Source organism: Heloderma suspectum, chromosome 4, assembly GCF_057233095.1.
Source record: "Heloderma suspectum isolate Gila_16-S chromosome 4, 16-S_ref, whole genome shotgun sequence".
NCBI lineage: Eukaryota > Metazoa > Chordata > Lepidosauria > Squamata > Helodermatidae > Heloderma > Heloderma suspectum.
Window position 1 is genome coordinate 7,343,608 of NC_139461.1, and position 27,997 is coordinate 7,371,604.

At 47.7% G+C, this 27,997-nt stretch overlaps 1 protein-coding gene and 1 long non-coding RNA gene across 2 annotated transcripts in view; one reads left to right on the forward strand and one right to left on the reverse strand.

Moving 5' to 3' along the window:
• Window positions 1–858: 858 nt before the first annotated feature.
• LOC146346501 (uncharacterized) lies at window positions 859–27,799 on the reverse strand. Its single transcript, XR_014789953.1, has 4 exons — window positions 27,563–27,799; window positions 9,082–9,245; window positions 6,064–7,588; window positions 859–1,039 (listed from the first exon to the last, which is right to left on the reverse strand). It is a non-coding gene; the product is annotated as an uncharacterized LOC146346501 (long non-coding RNA).
• The window catches only part of ARHGAP39 (Rho GTPase activating protein 39), a 197,790-nt gene continuing 196,390 nt past the window's right edge, over window positions 26,598–27,997 (forward strand). The window contains exon 1 of the mRNA XM_084848589.1: window positions 26,598–26,892. Within this exon, the coding sequence (XP_084704715.1) occupies window positions 26,882–26,892 (11 nt within the window). The 5' untranslated portion in view covers window positions 26,598–26,881. The remainder of the gene's footprint in view (window positions 26,893–27,997) is intronic.

Genomic DNA, 27,997 nt, shown 5'->3' on the forward strand with positions numbered 1-27,997 from the left:
CACCAGAATCTGATACTCAAAGATATACTTCTCCCTTTGAACATGAAGGTTCCATCTATCCATTGTGACTAATAGCCACTGATAGGCAAAACCTTCATGAAGTATCTAATCCATCTAAGGATGCAATCCTATGCATGGTTAGACAGAGAAAACTCCTACAATTCTCAGCATGCCCCAGCCAGCCATGCTGCCTGAGGAATGCTGGGAGTTGCAGGACTTTTCTCTGTCTAAACATGCATAGGATTGCACCGAAAGTTAGGGATCATCACCACTTCTTGTGGCAATAGGTTCCATGAGAGTCACTACTCCTACTACTTCTAATAGATTCTCCGTTCTGTTTTGCCTCTCAGTTCAGCAAATTTCCTCCCCTTCCCATTCCTGTCATTCCAGCAGCCGATTGTTTCCCCAGATGTTTTGACTCTGGGAGCGGAATCCACGCGTTCTCATTTGCTATGACTCCTCTTGGTTCTTCGCAGAGGCCTTCTCCCTCCAGCTGAGTGTATAAAGCTGATGGGTGGTAGCAAATTGGAGTGACAGATCTTCATTGGAGGTAATTACTTAGCAGGGAAGCACCCTGAATCCATTCATCACAGCTAACCCTGGCCGGAGAGCCACTAGCCAAACAGATGCTGGCAGCACGCAGGTATATTAACTGCTTCCTGGTCAACCACTGACCATGTTGACACTGTCGGTGGACAACTGATCTGGAGAAAGTGTGCCTCCTAGCGGTGGCAGCACTGGCAGCATTTACATTTGCAGTGCCTCGCTCAAGGTCCAAGCACCACCAGGTGGAGGGCGCAGTACAGATTTGTAACACACGTCCCCACCCATCTACCATCATAATGCAGTCTCATGACAAACATGTTGCTGTTTTATTTCTGAAATTACAATCCCCCCTCCCCACATTTCTGAAATTGCACCCCATATGGTGTCATTTCTACAGGCCCCAAAACACCCAAATCCTCTTCATCTTTTTATTTTCTTTCTTGTTTTTAACATAAAACCCAGCTGTCAGGGTTTCCCTTATGACCTGGACCCCCTGAGCAACTCCTTAAGGATCTCCTGCCTCCTTAAGAGTCCCGCCTTCCTTCTTTTACCTTCCCCTTTCCAATAACACGGGGTTTAGGCTGTAGACGTGGGGTGATTGACATTCTAGACACAGAGTTTAACCACAACAGTTAACCGGTAAAGCAAAGCAAATCACAACTAAGAGTATTTAAACAAAGGAGCTGAGTGATACAAAATACATTAAGAGAAAATAAAAGGTGCAAAATGCAAGTTCCTTTACCCAAGCTGTGCTTAGACTTTTCTAGGCTCCTTCCTCCAGCTCACTTTTCAGACTCTGCTCTCACTTCAGGCTCTGGCTGTCTCTGCTCTTAGTGGCTCTCTTGCTCTCTTTATATTTATTCTCCACCCGAAAACCAAAAGTACTGTTTCAGTCCCAAAGAAATAAAACTTAACTGGGGAATTGAAACAGAAACTTTACCAGAGAAATGAAACTACTCCTCTCAGGGTTCCTCCTCCAAACAGAAATAAGCCTGATCTTTTTACCCCTTGCCTCTGTAGGCCTCAAACCTTCACAGAGGGGAACTATGTATGCTGTCCTGAGTATCTTGGAGGAAGGGTGGGATTAAAGAACAGTGAATAAACTAGTGCAGGCTTCCTCAACCTGGTGCCCTCCAGATATGTTAGACTGCAATTCCCAGAATTCATCAGCCAGCCAGGAGGGCACCAGATTGGAGGAAGATGATCTATTGGAATCAACCCCACCACCACCACCCACACCCAATATCAGCTACAAAGGAGGACGAAGCTCCTGTAGCTGTGTGCAGCAGAGGGCAGGGACACCCCTACTGTTGGTCATAGGCAGCTGCCTCAGGCAGCAGATGCTGAGGGCGGCTGTGGGGATGTGTTGGAGGACAGTGCTGTGTGCTGCTCATCCTGCTTTTCACCCCCTAGGCCAGGCTCCTGTTCCCATGTGCAGTGGAGGACACTGTCTCATCACCAGTGCTGAAGAAAGATTGGGTTGCCAGTCCAATTTCCAGGAGGAGGGTGTAAACAAAGACAGGGAGAGAGCCAGTAAGAGCAGGGACAGCCAGAGCCTGAAGTGTGAGCACAGTCTGAAGAGTGAGCTGGAAGAAACAGCCTAGAAAAGTCTTAAGTGCAGCTTAGTTTTGCAAGTTGCATTTTGCACCTTTTATTTTCTTTTACTTCAGCAAAGGAGATCGTCACCTTGTCGTGGTGCTGGAGCTTGAGCACCTCAATGACGTCATGAGCTAAACCGTGAAGAGACACCCAAGACGGGAAGGTCATGGCAGAGAGGTCAGACTAAATACGATCCCTGGGGAAGGAAACGGCAACCCACCCCAGTATTCTTGCCATGAAAACTAAATGGATCAGTACAACCAAAGATACGTCGGTATACCATCAGAAGATGGGACTCCCAGGTCGGAAGATAGTCAAAATGCTACTGGGGAGGAACAGAGGATAAGTTCAACTAGCCCCAGATGTGATGATGCAGCTAGCTCAAAGCCGAAAGGACGGCTAGCAGCCGATGGTGCTGGTGGTGAACGACGAATCCGATGTTCTAAAGATCAACACACCATAGGAACCTGGAATGTCAGATCTATGAGCCAGGGCAAATTGGATGTGGTTATTGGGGAGATGGCAAGATTAAATATAGACATTTTAGGTGTCAGTGAACTGAAATGGACTGGAATGGGCCACTTCACATCAGATGACCACCACATCTACTACTGTGGACAAGAGGACCACAGAAGAAATGGAGTAGCCTTCATAATTAATAATAAAGTGGCTAAAGCAGTGCTTGGATACAATCCAAAAAATGACAGAGTGATCTCAATTCGAATTCAGGGTAAGCCATTTAACATCACAGTGATCCAAATATATGCCCCAACCACAGATGCTGAAAAAGCAGAAGTAAATCAGTTCTATGAGGATCTGCAGCACCTACTGGATAGTACGCCAAAAAAAAAAAGACGTTATTTTCATTATAGGAGACTGGAATGCTAAAGTGGGTAGTCAAACGACACCTGGAATTACAGGCAAGCATGGTCTGGGAGAACAAAATGAAGCAGGACATAGGCTGATAGAATTTTGCCAAGACAACTCACCGTGCATAACAAACACTCTCTTCCAACAACCTAAGAGACGACTTCATACATGGACTTCACCAGACGGTCGACACCGAAATCAGATTGACTACATCCTTTGTAGCCAAAGGTGGCGGACATCTATGCAGTTGGTAAAAACAAGACCTGGAGCTGATTGTAGTTCAGATCACAAACTTCTTATTGCACAATTTAGAATCAGACTAAAGAGAATAGGGAAGACCCAAAGATCAGTTAGATATGAGCTCACGAATATTCCTCATGAATATGCAGTGGAGGTGAAGAATAGATTTAAGGGACTAGATTTAGTAGATAGGGTCCCAGAAGAACTATGGACAGAAGTTCGCAACATTGTTCAGGAGGTGGCAACAAAAAACGTCCCAAAGAAAAAGAAAACCAAGAAGGCAAGATGGCTGTCTGCTGAGACACTGGAAGTAGCCCAAGAAAGAAGGAAAGCAAAAGGCAACAGTGATGGGGGAGATACGCTCAATTAAATGCAAAATTCCAGAGGTTAGCCAGAAGAGATAAGGAATTATTTTTAAACAAGCAATGCGCGGAAGCGGAAGAAGATAATAGAATAGGAAGGACAAGAGACCTCTTCCAGAAAATTAGAAACATCGGAGGTAAATTCCGGGCAAAAATGGGTATGATCAAAAACAAAGATGGCAAGGACCTAACAGAAGCAGAAGAGATCAAGAAAAGGTGGCAAGAATATACGGAAGATCTGTATAGGAAGGATAATAATGTCGGGGATAGATTTGATGGTATGGTCAGTGAGCTAGAGCCAGACATCCTGAAGAGTGAGGTTGAATGGGCCTTCAGAAGCATTGCTAATAACAAGGCAGCAGGAGACAATGGTATCCCAGCTGAACTGTTTAAAATCTTGCAAGATGATGCTGTCAAGGCGATGCATGCCATATGCCAGCAAATTTGGAAAACACGAGAATGGCCAACAGATTGGAAAAAATCAACTTCTATCCCCATACCAAAAAAAGGGAAGCACCAAAGAATGTTCAAACTATCAAACAGTGGCACTTATTTCACATGCCAGTAAGGTAATGCTCAAGATCTTGCAAGGTAGACTCCAGCAATTCATGGAACGAGTATTGCCAGATGTGCAAGCTGAGTTTAGAAAAGGCAGAGGAACTAGAGACCAAATTGCCAATATCCACTGGATAATGGAGAAAGCCAAGGAGTTTCAGAAAAACATCTATTTCTGTTTTATTGACTATTCTAAAGCCTTTGACTGTGTGGATCATAACAAATTGTGGCAAGTTCTTGGTGGGCTGGGGATACCAAGTCATCTTGTCTGCCTCCTGAGGAATCTGTATAACGACCAAGTAGCAATGGTAAGAACAGACCACGGAACAACGGACTGGTTTAAGATTGGGAAAGGAGTACGGCAGGGTTGTATACTCTCACCCTACCTATTCAACCTGTACGCAGAACACACCATGCGACATGCTGGGCTTGATGAAGCCAAGGCTGGAGTTAAAATCACTGGAAGAAACATTAACAATCTCAGATATGCAGATGATACCACTTTGATGGCTGAAAGCGAGGAGGAGCTGAGGAACCTCATGACGAAGGTGAAAGAAGAAAGTGCAAACGCTGGGTTGCAGTTAAACCTCAAAAAAACCAAGATTATGGCAACTAGCTTGATTGATAACTGGCAAATAGAGGGAGAAAACATGGAGGCAGTGACAGACTTTGTCTTTCTAGGCGCAAAGATTACTGCAGATGCTGACTACAGCCAGGAAATCAGAAGACGTTTTCCTCTTGGGAGGACAGCAATGACAAATCTTGATAAAATAGTGAAGAGCAGACAAATCCAACTGACAACAAAGGTCTGCATAGTTCAAGCAATGGTATTCCCCGTAGTAACCTATGGCTGCAAGAGCTGGACCATGAGGAAGGCTGAGCGAAGGAAGATAGATGCTTTTGAACTGTGGTGCTGGAGGAAAATTCTGAGAGTGCCTTGGACTGCACGAAGATCAAACCAGTCCATACTCCAGGAAATCAAGCCACACTGGTCACTTGGGGGAAGGATATTAAAGGCAAAACTGAAGTACTTTGGCCACATAATGAGAAGACAGGACACCCTGGAGAAGATGCTGATGCTAGGGAAAGTGGAAGGCCAAAGGAAGAGGGGCTGACCAAGGGCAAGGTGGATGGATGATATTCTGGGGGTGACAGACTCGACCTTGGGGGAGCTGGGGGTGGCGACGGCCGACAGGAAGCTCTGGCATGGGCTGGTCCATGAAGTCACGAAGAGTCGGAAGCGACTGACCAAATAAACAACAAATTTTCTTTTAATGCGTTTTGTATCACTCAGCTCTATTGTGTAAATACCGTTAGTTGTAATTTGATTTAAATCTACTAGTAAACTGTTGTGGTGTCTACGGTAGGGATGTATGAACCCCTTGACTTCTGGTCCAGGGAAGGGTCCGCAATGGGGAAATCTGGGCTGCTGGGGGCCCCATGGATTTCCCTGGAGCCTTACCGCGTCTGTCGGATTTTGCGGGGTGGCTCTCCTCCATGGGGGCTAGCCGCGCCAGGAGCCTTCATCCCCGCGCCAGCTGTTCAGGAAGCCCTTGACAGCCGGTCCAGGGAGGAAGGGCCTCAGCGGCACACCAGGCTCTTTCCCCAGTGCCGTTTAGAATGGAGGAGAGCCGCCCTGCCGGAAATGCAGCAGAGGTGGGGGGGCTGGCCCACTGCTGACTTCGCAGGCTGGACTCTTGAGAATCCAGTCTGATTTGAATCTGCAGTGGATTTCTCCACCATCCCTAGAGTGCCAGTCACCCCACATCTACAGCCTAAACCCCACGTTACTGGAAGGGGAAGTTTAAAAGAAGGAAGGTGGGACTCTTAAGGAGGCAAGAGATCCCCAAGTGGTTGCTCAGGGGGTCCAGGTCATAAGGGAAACCTGCACTCTCACACACCCACACACACCATTTTAACCTCACAACAACCCTGGGAGGTGGGTTCAGCTGAGAGAGAGACTGACTGGCCCAAAGCTTCATGTCCAAGTCGGGATTTGAACCTGGGTCTCTCCAGCCCAAGTCCAACACTCTCACCACCACACCACACAGGCTACCCCTGGAATGTCTGGCCACCCTGAGAAACAGGGAGCTTGCAGCAATATCTAGCTCTGGTTATTTGGTGCTGTCTTTGTGAATGCCGGCATGTGTCCAGTTACGGTCCCTGCTTTGCTGGAAGGGGTCACCTTTCATTCCACCACCATGCAACTCTTTCTCAGAAACACCTGCTTTTTTGGTGGCGGGGGGAGGTGTTCCCTCAAAGGAGAAGCAACCCCACCCCCAAGCTGGCTCTCCAAGGGTCTTGCCCTTTGCCTAGCTGCCAACAGAAAGGGCCCTTCTGTGCTTCAAGGAGAACATTATTCAGGCTGGAAATGTCAGGACACGGGACAGCATGTTGTCCAAGCCAGCTCTCTGTGCCCGCCGATAAGCTGGGAAGCGCATCTTATTAGCCCTGGTACAATGGGGCCCAAAGAGAGATCAGCCTGCCCTCAAAGGAGCCATTCTTGCCATGACAAAGGCCGCTGGTGTGCAGGAGGGGAGTGAGGAGGTGGCTTAAGCCATCCGCCCCCTCCTGTTCCAGGACTTGCCCGCATTCCTTAGCGCCTCTGTCACTGAGCGTCATTGAAAAGCAGGCCAGAGCTCGGCAGCCTGACTCAGCCTCGGCAAAATGAGGAAGGAACAAACACAAGAAGTGCAGAACTCCTTATGTCTGGGCCAAAAGGGAAGGGGCGGGTGAGAAGCACAAGCAGGAGCTACCGAGCTCTTGCAGCGTTTCCTGGGGGTGATTTTGCTGTAGTCAGATGGGAGAGCACCAAATAGGAAAATGAATGGATATGAGTAGCAATGGGCAAAATTACTCCATGTGAATTCGTTATTTACTCAGAAAGTAACAAATTCATCCACGTGAGTTTGGACGAGAGTTCCCCTGTAATCTGAAAAACCTGCAATTGTTCTGTGTATTCGCGTTCTTGCTCATGCGCAATATCAAGGTGCAACTTGGGAGCTGCACTTTGGAACTGTGTAGTGAGGCACGACATCGTGCATTACTACGTTACGTACCCCCTTTCTGGTTGGTTGTTTTCATGTGGCCTGCCTATGTGATCAGCAGCAAATAAGACCACTTCAGGTAAGACTGGGGGCGTTCTAGGTGGCAGGACTGAATTTTGGGGGAGGGGATCTGTGCACTACTGCGCATGCTCTGAACCTCGCAATCAGTTCTGAACTTAGGCGCAAATTCGTACTGCATCGATCCAGGCTCGCTACAAAGGCGAGCATTACGAACTAGGAAGCACGTCTTCTTTGAGATTCTTGATGCTCTCCTTCCTTGTGCTAGTACTGTGGTCAATGGAGAAGCCGCCATCTGGAAATGATATCATTCCGGAATCAGTTATTATTAGAGCTTCACTGAACGATCACCTGCAAACAAATCAGAGACAAATTCCAGAAGGAGAGCCTGAACATCACCTGAAGTGCGCCTTTTCCAGCCTACTGTTTGGAACTGTTTGCTGAAGTTGTTTCCCATCTGAGCTGGTGCTTCGGTGCCATTTCCCTCATTCCTTTCACCTTTCCATAACGATCTCAGCCAATCAAGGATTACATAAAGAATGTGATGACTTCACAATGTGAGATTTTGACCAATGAGCCAACTAATTATGAAATTCGGCAACATCACCAGACACGAGTAGAATATACAAGTGGGATCTGCAACAAAATGCTGTAGTGTATCCTCACCATCTAACAGGAGTGCTCCTGTTCAGCCCTCATCCATGCTACTTCATTCAACAAGAAGGGGACTCTTTTCCTTCTTTCGTTAATGACTGACATTCAACTTTCCACAGCTACTGAGCATGCTCAGTCCTCATTTGACTGGGTTGGGGGGGCGAGTCCCCCCCATAGTTTGTTTGTTTGTTTTTTTAGATTTGTTGTGCTTCTAGAAAGCTTGGTGTTCCCCTGAGCATGCTAATTCCTTTCTCTTGGTGGCCCCTGTTTTGGCTCCAATCATGTTGGCACTCAATCACCAGAGTTTGCTATTAGAAGGAGTGGTGGAGCATATGAAGCTGCCTTTAACTGAGTAGGGCTATTGGCCCATCTAGCTTAGTACTATCTTCTTTGATTGGCCAAGATCTCTTGAAAAGAGAAGGGTCTTTCCCAGCCCCACCACCTTTAACTGGGGATGCCAGGGATCGAGCATGCAACCATCTGCATGCAAAGCATGACCCCCCCCCAAGCTATGATGCTCCCCGTTAAAAACAGAAACACATAGATGACGCTAATGGAGCATTTCAGGCACTCTAGATATTCCATTGCTGACCTTGTGACTCACTAAAGCGCACCAAATACTTTCCAAGGAAAAAGAGGCTTGCTCAATGGGAATTCATTAACAAATTTGTAGCATAGTGCACCCTTGGAAATGATGCTCTTGTTATGTAAAGATTGAAGGGGCCCTTAGCATGAGTCCCTTTGGCAGGGCCTCCATGTCACCACTCCCCTCTCTCCGCTGTGGTGGACAGCTCTTCCCCTTCTCCTATTTATTTATGCTAGATTGGGGTGGGGGGAGTCAGCTTCCTGGAGGAGGAGGGTGTTGGCAATAGCCTCTGATGAGCTTTGGGTGGCCACCAGCACAATTGGCCGCAGTTCCTGGGAGCGTATCGGTCCTGGGCATTTGGGGCAGTTAGAAAGGTGGCTGCCTGGAACTCATTGGAGCACTGGAAAAGGGGGTCCAGGGCTGCAGGAGCCACCCCATCATGGCACCTGTGGACTCCAGGTATGTTCCTACTGATGGAGGCTGTGGGTTGAGCAGACTTCTTATTCCCTCTCACACACACACCCTCCGCTGGCCACCCACGTTTACTTTTTACAACCAAGACGTACAAGATGCGTAGCAGGCTAAATTACTTGCATTCAGTCACCTTGAAAAGCTGCCTTGATGTTTCAGACAGGAGGAGACGAGCAAAGATTGATTGACAGCCCAACGCAGCACAAGGGAATGATGAGATGCTTCTGGCCTGCAAGACGCTGCTGCTGCTGCTGCACCAGAAGGCCGGCCATCTTCCGCGGCTGACACTGCCCCTTGCTGAAGAAACACCGGATTGAAGCCATACATATGCAACAGCCCATGGACTTCTCCTGTAATTACAGCCCTTGGTCATGGGCATGTGCCTCAGAGCCTTCTCCAACAGCACGTAATCATGGCCATTATGCTTGAGAAGATTAGGGTGCTTCCAGGCAGCTACTTTCCCCCAACAACAGCTTTTTCCACGGGACAAGACTGCTGAATCAGCATGCCCAGCACCCACAAGCTGCATGGGGGTCACACCAATCCCTGTGCTGAATGCCACGCATCCAGGCTAGCGAGATCAGCATGGGCCATGCCACAAAAGCAGCCCTAACCCGGGAGCCATAGCACCAAACGACTGTGCTAGGAAGGCCAGCATTATGAACTAGGAAGCGTATCTTCTTTGAGGTAGTTGATGCTCTGCTTCCTTGTGCTAGTACTGTGGACAATGGAGAAGCCGCCATCTGGAAATATCATTCCGGAATCAGCTGCCAGTAGGGTTACACTGAATGATCGCCCGCAAACAGGGGCAAATTCCAAAAGGACAGCCCTGAACATGACTTGAAGCGCACCTCTTCCAGCCTGTTTTTTTAAACTGTTTCCCGTCTGAGCTGGTGCTTCGGTGCCATTTCCCCCTTACCTTTCACCTTCCCAGGGTGATCCCAGCCAATCAGGGATCACATAAAGAATGTGATGACTTCACAGTGCCACGTAGCCAATGTGATTTGGCTTTGCAATTGTATCACAAAGCCAATTCAGAGGGCAAGGCTTCCAACCCTCATTCTGAATAGGCACACGCTTTCATCCCTGTTCTCAGCCTCCTCCAGTCAACTGGACAGTGTGGGTGTGCTGATCACAGCTGATGAAAGCTTCAGTGAAAAGCATCTCTCATTTTCGCTCTGTCCTAATTTTCACATCAAAGCAACATCACATAGTTAAGAAAGGCTTAACAGTTCATTTTCTCCAAAAGTTAATGTAGCCTGAAGCTGCAATCATATGTGCATTTTTGTTGTTCAGTGGTTCAGTCATGTCCGACTCTTCGTGACCCCATGGACCATAGCACGCCAGGCCTTCCTGTCCTGCGCTCTCTCCCGGAGCGTGCTCAAGTCCATATTCATTGCATCAGTGATGCTATCTAGCCATCTCATCCTCTGCCGTCCCCTTCTCCTTTTGCCTTCAGTCTTTCCCAGCATCAGGGTCTTTTCCAGAGAGTTTTCTCTTTAATCTAAACTCAGTGGCAGAAAATCCTGAACAAAGTTACTTAGATGTAAGGACCACTGAGTTGAATTACTCAGGATGACTGCCTGAGTCTTAGATCGGAATAAACGTGCTTAGGATCAGACTGCATATTGGGAACTGAAAGCTCACTTCCAACACAAACTAACTAACAGAACTTAGGCAAGCTTTAATCTCCTAGCAACTTCCCTCCACACACCTGTGTAGTAAGAGGATAATGATACTGACTTACCTTGCAGGGCTGTTGTAATGATTCCTGAGACAATATACGCAAAGGGCTTTGAACACTCTAAAATCACAATTTAAATGCTAAGTATTTGTATGTGTGGTCGGTTTGTCCCATTGTTCTTTATGGATTTCTACACAGTATGTAAAGACTCTTTATCTGAGTCTGCTATAGAACTGGAGAATTGTAAGAGTCTGCAGCCCATCAAAAGGCAGCACACAAGCAGAACAAGCCACAAGCAGAGAGCAGGTGCAGAAAGAGTCTCTTTGGGCAAATTATTCCAACAGGTTCAAATAAAGGAACCCAAGCCACACACAGTTGGGCCCAGTATACAGGGTAAAAATCCTTCCCAAACTTAGAAGAATGGTGCAAAGCTAGTTTTGAGATACTACCTGATCTCATCCATTTATCACAATTTAACATAATCCCTAGATTATTTATTTATATTTATTTATTTATTGCATTTATACCTCACCTTTCTCCCTCTCGCAAGGAACTCAAGGCGGCTTACATTATCCTCCTCCTCACCGTTGTATCCTCACAACAACAACCCTGTGAGGTAGGTTGGGCTGAGAGTCTGTGACTGGCCCAAAGTCACCCAGTGAGCTTCCATGGCCAAGTGGGGACTAGAACCTGGATCTCCCGGCTCCCAGTCCGTCACTCTCACCACTACACTACACTGGCTCTAGATTATAACCCAGCACTGGCCCAGTTGCCGCTAGAGGTCAAGGATAGTTTTTAAAGGTGCAATCCTATGTGTGTTTAGACAAAAAAAAGGCCTACAACTCCCAGCATTCCTTAGGCAGCATGGCTGGCTGGGGCATGTTGGGTACAAGTTTTCTCTGTCTAAAAATGCCTAAGGGCACAATCTTATGCATGTTCAAACAGAAAAAAGGCCTACAACTGTTGTGGACCTTTTTCTGTCTAAACATGCGTAGGATTGCGCCCTAAGAGATTTGGAAATGGTTTGACATTGCTCTACATGGTGTATATCAGCTTTCCCCAACCTGGTGCCGTCCAGATGTGTTGGATGGCAATTCCCATCATTCCCAGCCACCCAACACATTTGAAGGGCACCAGGTTGGGGAAGGCTGATGTTCACTCATGGTTGTTGTTTTTTGTCCCACTGCCGCCTGATCCTGCAGAGGCTGTTGATGCTCTGGGGTGTTGTGACACTCCGCAATGTGCAGGGAACCTCCCTTTGCAGCAAACTGAATGGATTGCATCGTTGTGCCATAAATATTAAGATGTTTTGGAAGTTCCTCATAGATCTTGGAGCATGAGCTACAGAGCTAGATGTGGTCAGTTAGCAGCTGTGGGCTCTTAGGAGAAAAACCTACTTCTGTGCTGCAATATTAAACAATTGTTGTCTTCTCTTTGATTTTTCTTCCTCTCTTCCCCATTTTTACGTCCTTCTCTTGCAGGGGAGATGTCTGGCAAGCAGGTGTGGGAAACAGAAGCTTTTGGTCTCCAGGGCTTTCAGCCTCACTGAAATATTTATTAAAAGAAAAAGGTAACTGAACACCTTGTTAAGCTGCTGGAATCCAGATTTCTGTAAAAGGCTTTTGCGCAAGAGGGATCAGGTGCTTTTCATCGCCTGTCTGGGCCCAGCTCTAGGAAGATGTCCTCCCATCTGCACCTTCCCGCTCATTACTATCTTCTCAAGAGGCTTTGCTCTACGGTCAGTCCCTTTCGTGGTGGTGCCTGCCTTCGCCACGGAGTTTGCTCCCCAGAGAAGCTGTCTCCAGACCTCATCATTATACACTGGTGGTTAGTGAAAACCTTGCTGTTCTGTCAGTCATTTGGAGAACCTGCATTTGAACAGACAGCTTGGATTGATTTTTCTGCTGTTGGCGTTATGGTACTGTCCTTCACAACTGTTTTATTATTGTTGTATCGTGCTTTTATATTTCTCTGCAGTTTTTATTTTGTTTTGCTCAGCACCTTACAGACTGAATTGTGGAAATATGGTCTCTAAATGGCTGAGGCCCAAGATACCTTAAATAAGGGTTTCTTCCCACGTGCCCTGCAACAGTCTGCTGATGACACCATCTGACTGCTCTCATCTGATCCATGTGTCAGGATTAGACCGCAAAGGCACAAACAGAGATTCTCAGAGGGAGGCTGCCTCCCTTGCTGCCCAGCTACAGAATTCCCTCCCACTGCACACTCTCCAAAGTCCAAACCTAAGCACCTTTGGGAAGCACTGTAAATCGAACCTGTTTGGACTGGCCTTTAGAGCTCAGGATTGAGTCCGGAAAAGGTGGAGACATTTTAGTGAATTTCTTTAAATTTTATTCTGTTCTGCTGGGTTTGGGTGTTTTGTTCATTTGCTTTTGCTATCTGCTTTCATCTTGTGAATCTAAATAAATGAATAAAAGTCCTAAAAATAAACAGGTCCTTTTTTCTATTTTGTATTATGAACAGAGGGAAAGTATACAGACTTTTAGGCAGGGTTGTTCCCTGGCTTTATGCCTGTGCAGAATAAAACAAAATAAATCAATGCCATCAGTCTGTTTCCCGCCTCCCAGCTGAGCAGAGCAGAGCAGAGCAAGCTGCTCCAGCTGGTCCAGGGACTACAGAAGCAGGCAAGCTCCCAGAGAGCGAGCGAACAGAGCGAGCGAACAGGGGGAGCAAACAGGAGTTGGCCAGGGGAGTTCGGCAATGGAGGTCAAGGGGGAGGCCCCTAACATTTTTTTTTTTTTTTAACTAACTTTTTCCCATTTATTTGTCTTGTAACACACACTTCCACACCAGTGGGACTCTGCTTTTAACCTCTACTGAGTAGAGGAGCAGGCACAGGCTAGTCCAGAACAATCACAAAGCTAGACACAAAAAGGGAAAAGGGGCTATGGAAGGACAAGACTCTCCAGTGGTGGTGACCTGCAAGGTGTGTGCAATGTTTGTTTTCTTGCCTGAGAACAACATGGCCTACACCTGCAACAAGTGCAAGTTGATCACGCTGCTGGAGGAAAAAGTAAGTGGACTGGAGCGGCGACTGTCAACCCTCCGGGGAATAAGAGAACACAAAGAGTTCTTGGACAGAATGGGGGAACTACAGCAGCAAAGGGCAGACCAGAAGCTTGAAGAGCAACAGCAAGATGAGGCAGAAGTGGGAAATGCTGAGGAGAAGAAAAATGGAGTAGAGGATACTCCTTGGAAAACGGTGACAGTTAGGAGAAGAAGAACTAGACGCCACTCTGCACCAGTGGAAGCGGTGGAGCTGTGGAACCGATTCCAGGTACTTGCAGATGAGACTGGAGGACAGCCTGCAGAGGAAGAATCACAGGGGAACCTGCATGAGAGTGAGCAAGAGGCTAAAGGTCAGTCAAACAGAGGCGATGAAACCCAGGCCTACAAGAAGAAGAAGAGAAGAGTGGTAGTAGTGGGAGACTCCTTGCTGCGTGGGATCGAGACCCAAGTATGTCGCGAAGACCCGTGGACTCGCCAGGTATGTTGTCTCCCGGGAGGACAGATTAGAGACGTGACTGAAAGGTTGCCTGCACTCATAAAGCCCACTGACAGGTATCCCTTTCTTCTCATCCATGTGGGAACAAATGATACCGCCAAGCGGAGCTACGAAGAGATCACGTCAGACTTTGAAGCTTTGGGAAGGAAACTCAAGAACTTTGGGGCCCAGATAGTTTTCTCATCCATCCTTCCAGTAGTTAGAAGAGGGATAGAAAGGGAACGAAAAATACTCCGGGTGAATGACTGGCTACGAAGGTGGTGCCGACGAGAGAGATTTGGATTCTGGGACCATGGGCTATACTTCCTGGAAGATGGGCTGTTGGCTAGGGATGGGTTGCACCTCACAAAGGCTGGGAAGAATGTGTTTGGACACAGCATGAAGAACTTCATCAGGAGGGCTTTAAACTGAATCCTACGGGGAAGGGAGATGTAATGTTGGGGGTAACAATGGACGTAGGCGCATGCACTGCAATGGAGAGAACAGCGCTGATAGCGCCCAATAATAGTCTTCAGACACATGTAGGAAGAAAGCCAGACTATGAAGCACATGGTCTTCGATGTCTATATACTAATGCCCAGAGTATGGGAAACAAACAGAATGAACTTGAACTCTTAATACAGGAGGGAAATTATGACTTGATAGGTATAACTGAGACTTGGTGGGATGACTCTCATGACTGGAATACAGCAGTTGAAGGATATAACTTGTTCAAAAAGAACAGGAGGAACAGAAAGGGAGGCGGGGTTGCACTGTATGTGAAAAATACATATCTCTGCACAGAAATACAGGAGGAGGAGCTTGGTAGCCCCATCGAGAGCATCTGGGTTGAAATAAATGGAGCAAAGAATAAAAGGAACCTGGTGGTCGGAGTCTACTACCGGCCACCCAATCAAGGAGAAGCCAAGGATGAAACTTTTGAAAAGCAAATAGCCAATGTTTTAAGGAAGCATGATGTAGTAGTAATGGGGGACTTCAATTTCCCCGATATTTGTTGGGAGACAAATTCTGCAAAACATGGCCCCTCCAGGAAATTCCTGACTTGTGTGGCGGATAACTTCCTCCTACAGAAAGTAGAGGAAGGAACTAGAGGATCGGCTATCCTTGACTTGATCCTAACCAACAGAGATGACTTAGTGGATAAAGTAGCAGTTACAGGAACTCTGGGGGAAAGCGACCATGTTGTACTTGAGTTCTTGGTTCTAAGGGAAGCAAAAGCCGAGTGTACTCAAACGCGTACCCTGGATTTTAGGAAAGCTGATTTTAATAAACTCAGAACAATGATCAGTAAGGTCCCATGGCAAACAATGCTAGCGAGAAAAGGAGTCCAAGATGGGTGGGAACTTTTAAAAAAGGAAATTCTCAAGGCACAATCACAAACAATTCCAACAAGAAGAAAAGGTGGAAGACAACAGAAGAAGCCAATGTGGCTTCACAAAAAGCTTAGGGATGACCTGAAAACAAAAAAGGACACATATAAGAAGTGGAAAGAAGGCCAAGTAACAAAGGAAGAGTACAGGCAGGTAGCACAGAATTGCAGGGATGGCGTCAGGAAGGCTAAAGCGGAGAACGAGGTGAGGTTAGCGAGGGATGCTAAAAACAACAAAAAGGCTTTCTTCAGCTATGTGCATAGTAAAAGGCAGAGGAAAGAAATGGTTGTTCAGCTATTAAATAAGGATGGCAAAATGATAACAGATGACAAAGAAAAGGCAGAGGTGCTCAATTCCTACTTTGGCTCAGTCTTCTCCCAAAAGAGGGTCTATGACCCCCCTGGCAAAGGCGAAGTACAGGCTGAAGGGGCAGGATTGCAGCTTGAGATCGACAGGCATATGGTCAAGGAACACCTCATTACTTTGAATGAGTTCAAATCTCCAGGGCCAGATGAACTGCATCCTAGAGTCATAAAGGAACTGGCAGAAGAACTCTCAGAACCGCTGTCTATTCTCTTTGAGAAATCATGGAGGACCGGGGAAGTGCCAGATGACTGGAGGAGGGCTAACGTTGTCCCTATCTTCAAAAAGGGTAAAAAGGAGGAACCTGGGAACTACAGACCAGTCAGTCTGACATCAATCCCTGGGAAAATTCTGGAGCAGATCATAAAGCAATCCATCTGGAAGCACCTTGACAACAATGCCGTGATTACTCGAAGCCAACATGGATTTGTCAAAAACAAGTCCTGCCAGACAAATCTGATCTCATTTTTTGATCAAGTCACCTCCCTTGTAGACCGTGGGAATGCTGTAGACATCATATACCTCGACTTCAGCAAAGCTTTCGACAAAGTGCCCCATGATATCCTGATGAGCAAACTTGCTCGAAGTGGGCTAGATGAAACAACGATCATGTGGATCCACAGTTGGCTACAGAATCGGACTCAAAGAGTGCTTATCAATGGGACCTTCTCAAGCTGGGGAGAGGTAACGAGCGGGGTACCGCAGGGCTCAGTCCTGGGCCCAGTGCTCTTCAACATTTTTATTAATGACTTGGAGGAGGAGGTGCAGGGAATGCTGATCAAATTTGCAGATGACACAAAATTGGGAGGGATAGCTAATACTTTGGAAGACAGAAACAAAATTCAAAGTGATCTTGATAGACTGGAGTGCTGGGCAGAAAACAACAGAATGGCATTTAATAGGGACAAATGCCAAGTTCTGCACCTAGGAAAAAGAAACCAAATGCACAGTTACAAGATGGGGGATACGTGGCTCAACCACACTACGAGCGAGAAGGATCTTGGAATTGTCGTCGATCACAAGCTGAATATGAGCCAACAATGTGATGTGGCTGCAAAAAAGGCAAATGCTATTTTGGGCTGCATTAATAGAAGCATCGCTTCCAAATCCCGGGAAGTACTAGTTCCCCTCTACTCAGCACTGGTTAGGCCTCATCTGGAGTACTGTGTCCAGTTCTGGGCACCACACTTTAAGAAGGATGCAGACAAGCTGGAGAGGGTTCAAAGGAGGGCAACAAAGATGATCAGGGGACTGGAAACAAAGCCCTATGAAGAGAGACTGAAAGAACTGGGCATGTTTAGCCTTGAGAAGAGAAGACTGAGGGGAGATATGATAGCACTCTTCAAGTACTTGAAAGGTTGTCACAGAGAAGAAGGCCAGGATCTCTTCTTGATCATCCCAGAGTGCAGGACACGGAATAATGGGCTCAAGTTACAGGAAGCCAGATTCCGGCTGAACATCAGGAAAAACTTCCTGAGTGTCAGAGCAATACGGCAATGGAACCAATTACCTGGGGAGGTGGTGGGCTCTCCCACACTGGAGGCCTTTAAGACGAGGCTGGACAGCCATTTGTCAGGGATGCTCTGACTTGGATTCCTGCATTGAGCAGGGGGTTGGACTCGATGGCCTTGTAGGCCCCTTCCAACCCTACTATTCTATGATTCTATGATTCTATGATTCACCCCATGCATGCCCCCTGGCCAAAAAAAAATCTATAATGTTTACTTAGAAGGAAGTCCCTTCCACAACGATCATCTGCAATTTTAATTAGAAACTTCATCCTTGTGCTTTCTGCCTGTAATTGTTTTCTGTTCATTGTGGCCAAGGCGTTGCTAATGAAATGTTCCACAAGTTTAAAATATGAGACAAAACCAGTTATTAAAGACACACACGCTGTTGCAGGTAAGGGGCAGTTCTTCAGCAGAAGCCATTCCTTCCAAAGGAAGCTTCCAAATTAAAGGCATAGTGACTTTGAGAAGTATGGATGGCGTTGTGCCAGCCCACACTGGGCAAGCTGGTTCTCCAGCTGCATTTTTAGTGAAAAAGTATCCCCACCAATCAGGCCTGAAAAAGGGTGGGGAGAAACACAGAAAACCTTAGAACACACCAGGCTGGCAATGGTGTCTGGAGGCTTTAGGGAGAGGGGAAATAAAAAAAAGCATCCTTCTTTTCATCTGTGACATGCTGTTATAACCCAGTGGGCCATAAGCCTAGACTGATTATTTACGCTGGACTACAACTGCCATTATCTATCAGTGGCTATTAGTCACAATGGATATATGCAACCTTCATAGGCAGTAGTATACCTTGAGTATCAGATTCTGGTGACAATGTACAGAGAAGGGATTTGGCTGTTGGAAACAGAGAGCTGGACTAGATAGACTTTAAGACTCACCCAGCAAGGCAATTCTTAAGTCAATTATCTGAGCATTTGAAGATGACTTATACTGAATCAGGCCATAAGTGCATCTACCCCAGTCTTGTCTAATCTGACTGCCGGCAGCTGTCTAGGATCTCAGCCAGAAAAAGTTCCCTTCCCATTACTTGCCATAGGAACATAGGATCCCATTGGTCCCCCTAACCTAGTATTATTGACACTGATGGGCAGCAATGGCTCTCCAGGATTTCAGGCCAGAGTTTTTCCAACTCTTCCCGGAGATGGCGGGGATTGAACCTGGAACCTTCTGCATGCAAAGCAGGGGCTCTACCATCGAGTAAAGAACTTTCCCATGTCATGTAAAGAGTGTCCTCCATGTATCTGGCACATTGTACAGTAACATCCATAACAACAACATTAACAAATTACAGGTCCCTGCTCCAAGAAGCTTACAGTCCAAATTTAGACAGCGGGGGGAGAACACAGGAGGGAGGGAAGGGATAGAAGAGGTGAAGGGATGAATGTGAGTGCAATGGCATGTGTGGCTGGAGATGAAGATGGGTGGGTGGCGGTTAAGCATGGACTTCACAGAAGAGGTGGGCCATTCAGGAATTGCTTAGCGCCATTTCCCCACAACTTATGTTTTGAACGTGTGCATGAACAGCCTCTGCTGCGTTCTTGGAACCAGGAAATCATAACAGCTGCATGCAATACACATAATGGATGCTTTGCCATTGTGTGCATTGTACAGTTAGGTGCACAAGGGAGCTGTCAGGATTAGTTATGCCTTCCCGCCCACGTCTACATGTGTCAGTAAACATAGAGCCATGGCCCTTAGCAAGACAGAAGTCTGGAACAGAAGTCTGGTTCTGTCCAGATGTGTTGGATTACAACTCCCATTATTCTCAGCCAGCACGGTTGGGGAAGGCTGAGCTAGAGCCCCTTTAGCCCTGCAAAGAAAGGAGCAGCCTGTATTTTCCATTCTACCTACTGCCATAAATAGCGAGATGGAAAACTCTATCATTCAGAAATACCATAGACGTTTAGCAGCACTGATGCATGCAAATAACTCCTTCATCCCCAAGACCTTCTCCTTTCCATGTATTACGAAATATGGTCGGACCCTGTCCATACACTAGGATTTGAGCATCTGCTGGGCCTTTCTATGACATTAGTTCTACTCAGCCAATCACAGCCAGAGGTTTTATGACCATCATCACAAAATCTCTTTGGGCACTGCAATACAGAGAGAAATTTGATCTCTCCCTCATTGACTCTCAAGCCCATTTCCATCCCCACTGCAGAACTAAGAGTCATCCGTGTTAGGGAAAACCTTTATTCTGCTGCAGTTAATTGGTCCTGACAGACGGATGTTTGCATGTCTAATAAAGATGGGGTTTTTTTTATTTTGGGGACCACAGAGGTTGTCTCCTCTGTGAACAAGAGGAGAACAAGTACGCACTCTGTGAACAAGTACGCACTGTGAACAAGTACGCACTCGCTTGGGGTTCATTGGAAGCTCCAGATGCTGAGCAACAGAATCTGAACTCTTTAGCGCATGTCTTTTATTTTTTTTAATTTGAGAAATAACTCACAGATCCCAGTCCTTTTTATAATTCACCCTGCTACAGCTGCAGTTCTATAATGACATGCATTCTATATAATGACACCTTGCCTTCAGTGGACACTCCAGAAATGGCTGATCAACCCATACTTAAGTAAATTCAGTTGAGACACATCCAATCATTTGCTCCAACTGTTCCTGTTTACTTGGGAGAGCCCCAATTTTCTGGAACCTGTCTCTGGTAAATCACTACCATATATTATTTATTGCTATCACCTAAAAATAGGTAAATAAGTAAAAAAAAACACAGAATAAACAATAATCTAGGTCTCTGGGCTGCTTACAGTAACAACATCAATAAAACTTTAAGAACACAACTGTAAACTATAACATGGTAAAAGTAATGCAGCACAAAAACTCCAGGAATTAAATTTCAGTCTGCAATGAAGTGCAAGAAATTCTGGGTGAGCAACCAGTCATGGTGGGAGGAAGGGGTGCATTACTGCCACTTCTAGAGGCAGGCAGTATGGCTCTGTATTTTAGTTACCGGGAAACACGAGCAGGAGGCACTCTGGCACTCATGCCCTACTTGTGGGCTTCCCATTGGGGCACCTGGCTGGCCACTGTGGGAACAGAACGCTGGGCTAGGCAGGCTTCTGGTCTGATCTTAGGTCCACCACTCAGCACTTTATCACCTCATTCTGCTGCACATGTAGGCCAGGCCTGACTTTCTGAGCCTAGTTTTCGATTTCACTACTGCCCACTCAGTAAGGCTTTCACAAGCGTGTTGACTTGGAAGTAAGGCCCACTGATTTTACTCAGACTTGCTTCCTCATTAAAGGTGAAGTCCTACGCACGGCTGGTGAGGGATGCTGGGAACTGTAGGGCTGGTTGGGGCATGCTGAGTTTTGTGTAGGACTTTTCTCTCTCTAAATGTGCATAGGATTGCACCTTAAGTGTGGCTAGCATTGTAGCCTTAAGCTAGGAAGTCTCTCATTCTACTTTTAGACTTTTTTAGGCTGGGGACTGGGTGGCTGGTGGACATTCCAGCCCCCAGACATGTCCTCTGTGCGCTTTGATGTGGATCTGTGACTAATGCCATCTTCTTGCCTACAGACAACGGGTGTCATTGTTGCCATGGAAACAGGATCATGGGGTGCTGGTTGGAGTGTCTCCCCCCCACACTTTTAGTTGTTGCATAAAGGTTTAGGGCGCAATCCTATGCATGTTTAGACAGAGAACTCCCAGCATTCCCCAGCCAGCAAAGCTGTAGGCCTTTTCTCTGTCTAAACATGCATAGGATTGCACCCTTAATCACCTTTTGAGTTAAATAGAACAAGGAATTTCCTCACAGCAGCAAGCCCAACACAGTTCAAAATGATATCCTTGATGCTCCCAGTCAACCATCTCATAGCATCAAAACATTGACACCAAAACCTCAGCCCTTCATCTGCAACATGGAGATAATAGATCTGACCTACCTTATAGGGTACTTGTAAGGACTGCTGCAATAAATGCGTGCAAAACACTTTGAAGACTCTGAAGTGCTAAATACAATATTATGTATTATTGTATTTAATATATAATAATATAAATTATATAAATTATATTGTTATTATAAAAGACAATGGCCAGGGCTTAAAAAAACAACACCCTGTTTTCACCGCTAAGGTTCAGAGCTGGAACACGTGAAGGAGAACTAATAGAATCATAGGGTTGGAAGGGGCCTACAAGGCCATTGAGTCCAACCCCCTGCTCAGTTCAGGAAGCCTGATTCCCGGGCAGTCCTTACCACCAAGGGCCACTTTGAACATTATGTAATTTCTGTATAGAAAGCAAGTCCACGCAGAGAGGAAATAAAACACCATGGAAAATGCTGAGAGAGAGAGAGAGAGAAAACGTGTCCATGGGTGGTGAGGCCAGGTGAGAGAAAACACTGGCTATTGGGAGGTATAAAAATGCAATAAATAAACAAATTATTGATTACATTTTTATACCTCCCCATAGCCAATGCTCTCTGGGCAGTTTACAAAGATTAACAACATGAAAAATACAACTAAATAAATGTACTTGTGATATGCACATCCCAGGAAGCCATGGTCAATTTCCTTGTCAGGTCAGAGAGAAAAACACATATGGACATTTTTTTCATCATTCTACAAGCTGCTTACCCATGAATATGGACTATCTTGAATCTTAAACTACAATAAACTGAACACTGTCAGTCTTCCTGAACTCTCTTCAGGGCTATATTGTTACACCGAGTTCACTTCTCTTATGCTTTTCTGACAACTCTATGTTGGCCAAATACTTGACTGATGGGAATACTGCAATCCTTTATACCAGGATAATGAACTTTTTTCAGCCTCAGGGCTGAATTCCATTTCAGAGAAGCTCTTGGATCCACAGGGAAAAATGGACAGGATTAAACAAATCCCCACCCCCTTTTAATTGTTACCAACTTATAGTCGGAAGCATGTCTACTCAGAAGTAAGCATGAGCAGCATGCCTACTCACAAATAAGCATCAGCATGTCTACTCAGATGTAAGCAGGAAAGAAACACACCACAGCACTTTCAGATGCATGTCTAGTCAGAAGTATGAGCATCATGTCTACTCACAAGTAAGCAAGGAAAGCCTCTCCATGACTATTCAGAAGCAAGCAGGGCAAGGCTCATAAAGAAGCAGGACTGAATCATCCTGCAGCTTCCTCCCCTGTTCCTGCCCCCACACTGGAAGGCACCTATCTCCAACCTGCAGCTAGCAGGAGATAAGTGCTTTCCCCTGCTAAGCACTGAGAAAGGGAGCTTTCTTTAGTGCAAACCAGGGGAAACCACTTCTCTCCGATCAGCTGCACATCATAGCTAAGAGCTGTTCCCTCCATGGCAGAGATGGTGGGGCTAAGGAACAAGCTGCCAGGACAGAAGGGAGAACCCTCTGTGGGTTTTATCAGGCTTGTGGACTGGAGGTTCCCCATCCCTGCAATATACCCTTACTTGACAGTTTTTGTTGTTTATTCGTTCAGTCGCTTCCAACTCTTCGTGACTGCATGGACCAGCCCACGCCAGAGCTTCCTGTCGGCCGTCGCCACTCCCAGCTCCCCGAGGTCGAGCCCGTCACCTCCACAATATCTTTCATCCATCTTGCCCTTGGTCAGCCCCTCTTCCTTTGGCCTTCCACTTTCCCTAGCATCAGCATCTTCTCCAGGGTATCCTGTCTTCTCATGATGTGGCCAAAATACTTCAGTTTTGCCTTTAATATCCTTCCCTCAAGTGACCAGTGTGGCTTGATTTCCTGGAGTATGGGCTGGTTTGATCTACTTGCAGTCCAAGGCACTCTCAGAATTTTCCTCCAACACCACAGTTCAAAAGCATCCATCTTCCTTCGCTCAGCCTTCCTCATGGTCCAGCTCTCGCAGCCATAGGTTACTATAGGAAATACCATTGCTTGAACTATGCGGACCTTTGTTGTCAGTGTGATGTGTCTGCTCTTAGCTATTTTATCAAGATTTGTCATTGCTGTCCTCCCAAGAAGTAAACGTCTTCTGATTTCCTGGCTGCAGTCAGTGTCTGCAGTAATCTTTGCGCCTAGAAAGACAAAGTCTGTCACTGCCTCCACATTTTCTCCCTCTATTTGCCAGTAATCAGTCAAGCTGGTTGCCATAATCTTGGTTTTTTTGAGGTTTAACTGCAACCCAGCATTTGCACTTTCTTCTTTCACCTTCGTCATGAGGTTCCTCAGCTCCTCCTCACTTTCAGCCATCAAAGTGGTGTCATCTGCATACCTGAGATTGTTAATGTTTCTTCCAGCGATTTTAGCTCCAGCCTTGGATTCATCAAGCCCAGCACGTCGCATGATGTGTTCTGCATACAGGTTGAATAGGTAGGGTGAGAGTATACAATCCGGCCATACTCCTTTCCCGATCTTAAACCAGTTTGTTGTTCTGCGGTCTGTTCTTACCGTTGCTACTTGGTCATTATACTGATTCCTCAGATCCCCTTAAATGCGTTAGCACCTTCTTCTGAACAAACATCCATGGAATTATGTTGTAATTCTAATTATGTTGCCTTTCTAATTAAAGAAAACCAATTGTTTTTGCCTCCCTTTGGCTTTATATGTACAATTTTGGGTTTCTCATTAGAAATGTGGCATATATTTCCCAGGAACCAAAAAGTGCACTGGCCAGCTTGCACCTGCTTGTAAGTCTATCTTTAATATCTTTGTGCCTTTAGGGAACAACAGTTACCCTTCCAGGTAACTTCCAATAGAAAATCCAAAGGGTTTCAGATTCTATGGTTTCTTTGGCCTGTCTACCCCAACATGGACACTGTCTGGGTTTTTTTGGTGCCAACAAATTTCTTTAAGCCTTATTTTTCTGCTGCTGTACTGTTTTAGATGTTGTCACATACTATTTATGGGGAAAGAACATGCATTTCTCATAGGTTGGAAAAAGATGATAGTAGCCAGTAATTGTCTCTCTAGGCACCTGAACAATCCAACAATGGTCCACCAAGGGCTCTTGTTGAGAAGTATTATTTGTATAATTGTGTATGTGTATACATTCATCTTCTCGCTGTCACCTTAAACATTTTTTTTAATTGGAAAAGCAACTACAAGACTTCTGCATACATAAAATATTATAAATAGTTCAGAGGCCACATCTGAAGGAGAACAGAAACATTGCCTGGGGGAATTAAGAAAGATTTGGGAACAAATATTTTGATTTATTGCAACTCTTTTGATTTACTGCAGGGCAGATGTTGAACCTACTTCAATTTCTCTCTGTGTGTCTGTATACATAAATATGTTTACTTGTAACCATTTGTGTCTGGGGGTGGTGCGGGTGGTGTGGTGTGGGGGGAAGGGTAGAGATGGCTTTAACTGATGGTAGAGACCCCCTGTCCTTGCAAGGAAAGCAGAGCTGAAACAGCCAGCCAGTGTGGTGCAGTGGTTAGGGTGTTGTGCTGTGACTCGGGAGATCCGGGTTCCAGTCTCTGCTTGGCCATGAAGCTCACTTGGTGACTTTGGGTGAGTCACTGATTCTTAGCCTAATCTACCTCACAGGGTTGTTGTGAGGATAAAAGGGGGGCGGATCATGTAAGCCACCTTGGGTGCCTTGCAAGAGAAAAAAAATCAGGATATTAATGTAACAATAGATAAAAATAATATCTCCCCCTACAACCACCAGTTTCTGACTGCATATCAGTTTCCAAATGAAGAGCTGTGAGACATCAAGCAAGACAATGCAACAGAAGAAGCTTTAGGATTTCTACTTACGTAAATGTGGTTCTTGATTCAGGATAACAATCATGAAGCCACACAGACCCCCTACATGATATGGCCTGATTTTCTCTCTGTGAGAACAAGTCCCTCCCCCCACCCCCACCATTATTCTTCATGCTCCTACTTTGCTTGCAAAGCCACATATTATGGGTTGCATCTAACGTTAGCCCTCCTCAGAGTGAGCCCATTGAAATGAATGGGGTTTAAGTTAGTTATGACTAACTGAAGTCCCATTCATTTCAATGGATCTACTCTAAGGAAGCCTAACATTGGATACAGCCCTATATTTGTTAATATCCCATTGCCTTTCAGTGACTCACCTCTCCAGAAGCTTTTGACAGGTGGAGATGCACCCAAAACATCATAAGGAGAACAAAAAGGATTTACCTACAAACTCAATAGTGGTAGCAGCTGGCGCTGCCACCACACCCCAAATTATCCAAATCTCAGGACCTGCCCACCAGAGGGGAGGAGCCTGGAGAGGGTGGGGCAATATAGTCCTATAATGGAGGGATAGGGGACATTTTTCCAGAGGTATGTTATGAGATAACGTGAGTAGATATTGGAAGCAAACTTGGAAGGCCTGCTTGCAAAAGCCTGGAGGTGTGCAGAAAGAAAGGAAGATGTCAGTGTGGGTCTGTTCTTTGTGATGTATTGTAGGCTTTCTTCTATTCTTTTGTTGTGGTTTATTCGCTCAGTCGCTTCCGACTCTTCGTGACTTCATGGACCAGCCCACGCCAGAGCTTCCTGTCGGCCGTCGCCACCCCCAGCTCCCCCAAGGTCGAGTCTTCTATTCTACAACTACCAACATACATGGAACTGCTTTTGTATGTAACATTGCACCTGAACTGCACTTATTTGGGCGTGAGCAACTTGCACTTATTTTTAAAGCTCCATGGTGCAGGCTGGTATTGCTTTTTTTTAAAATGTGGACATGTTAATTTGCAGGATATTGTGTGAAAATGGCCTAACTTGCATCTAAATGCAGAACCGAAGTGTGCGCATGGCCTGAAAGAAGGCCAGTGGAACCCATAATCCACATTTGAGCAATTCCTCTGTTAGGACAAACCGAAGTGCCACAAAAATGTGTGCAAGCCTTCGAGTTCCCCAGAGCTCTTCGTCAGGCTAGGAGGGGCAAAAAGCACGGGTGGGTAAGTGTGCGTGGGGGGGAAGCAGAAAAGTCTAAAACTTTGGCCAGATGTGGTGATAGTTGAGGACTATCTCATCTGGCTGAGATAGTTCATCTCGCCCGCGACAGTTTTGTCTGGTCAGCGTAGAGACTACGGGACGGGGCGTCTCCCGTGCCTCCGCTCCATCCTTGCTGCGCCCGACATGGCCGCCAGCGCAGGTGGCTGGCCGGGCAGGCGGGGCGCCGCCCAAACTACATCGCCCATGAGCGCGCGAGGCGCTGGGGGCGGGGGGGGCGTGGCGGGGGCGGCTGGCCGGGTTGGCTGCGGCGGCCCCGGCGGCGACGGCCCCGCCCCCCGGAGGCCCCGATTGGCTGCGGGCGGTTGTCGGTGGTGACGGCGGGACGCGGCGGCGGCGGCGCGGCGCGGCTCGTCGTCTCCTCCTGGCCGGCGCGCGGCGGCAGTCAGTGGCCAGGAGGAGGCGGTGGCGGCGCCGGGGCGGCGGCAGCAGCGGGCGAGGCGGAGCGGGGAGCCGCAGCGCTGCCGGGGCCATGGGCTGCCGGGCGGGGGCCGCCGCCGCCGCGCCCGCCGCCGCCCCTCGCCGCGCCCGGTGACGACCCCGCCGGCCCGGGGGAGAAGATGGCGGAGAGGTAGGCGCACCCCCGGGCGCCCCCGCCCGCCCGCCCGCCCCGCCGGGGGCCGGCCTCGCGCCCCCGGCCCTAGGCGCGCTGGGCTGCGGCGCCGCCGGGCCTCCCCCGAGCCCCGCGCGGAGCGCGTTCTCCATCGCCCCGGCACCCCCGTCGGATCAGCCCCCTGTCTGGGGCGGGGGCGCAGCACCTTGCCTCGCAGGCTCGGGGGCCGAAGCAGCCCCGCCCCGCCCCGCCGCTTCTGCGCGGGGGCGGCTCCGGCGCCCCGTCACCCCGGGGGCCTTGTGCCCCGCCTGGGGCGCGCCCCACTTGGGCTGGGCTGTGTATCTGTGGCGTTTCTGCCCCGCCCGACGGCGGCCCCCCCTCGCGCGTGCAGACCTCGCACCGCCGCTCCTTCGGTGCGCCCCCTCTTTTCCGCGCTGCCCCCCCGGGGTCTTCACCCCCGATTTGTGGAGCCGCCGCCTGCATTGCCGCTGCTTGCTTCCTCCCCTTCCATCCTCTGCCCGCTTCCTCCCCCACGGGACCCCCGGGCTGCGCCTCCCCAAATCCTGCGCTTCCCCTCCTCTTCCAGCAGTGCCCCTGTCGGAGAGGGACCTCGCCTCCCGGGGCCCGTCGTTGTGCGTAAACGCATCCCGATGGCCTTGTGCCCCACCCACAGTGGGGGGGCTCTTACCTGTTCAGAACCCCGAAGTTCTCCCCCCGCCCCCCGCAGCGATTTCCGCCGCGAGGCTCTGAGCTCCGTGCTGTTCCCCCTCTTCTGCTGCCGCGGATTGGTCTGCTACCCTTTCAGTCCTTTCCCCCCAAAGAGGGCACCTCCTGAGGAGCACCCTCTCATCGTGGTCCTCTACCCCTTAGGAGACCCGTCTCTTGCAAGCCTGAGGCAGCCTCCCATTGGGGACCCCGCTTGCTCGTTCTTCTCCGACTCCTCCTGCCCCATAAGCCTGCACTCCTTGGTGGGGCCCTGTTTCAGGGTGGCCTGTTTCGTTCAGCTGTGAGGATGGTGCCCTGAAGGCCTCCCCCACCCCCATTAACAGAGGACCTTTTTAGATACACCATCTTTGCTTCCCAGTTTTTTTCTCCATTTTTCTGTTTGTGCAGAAAACAGAAA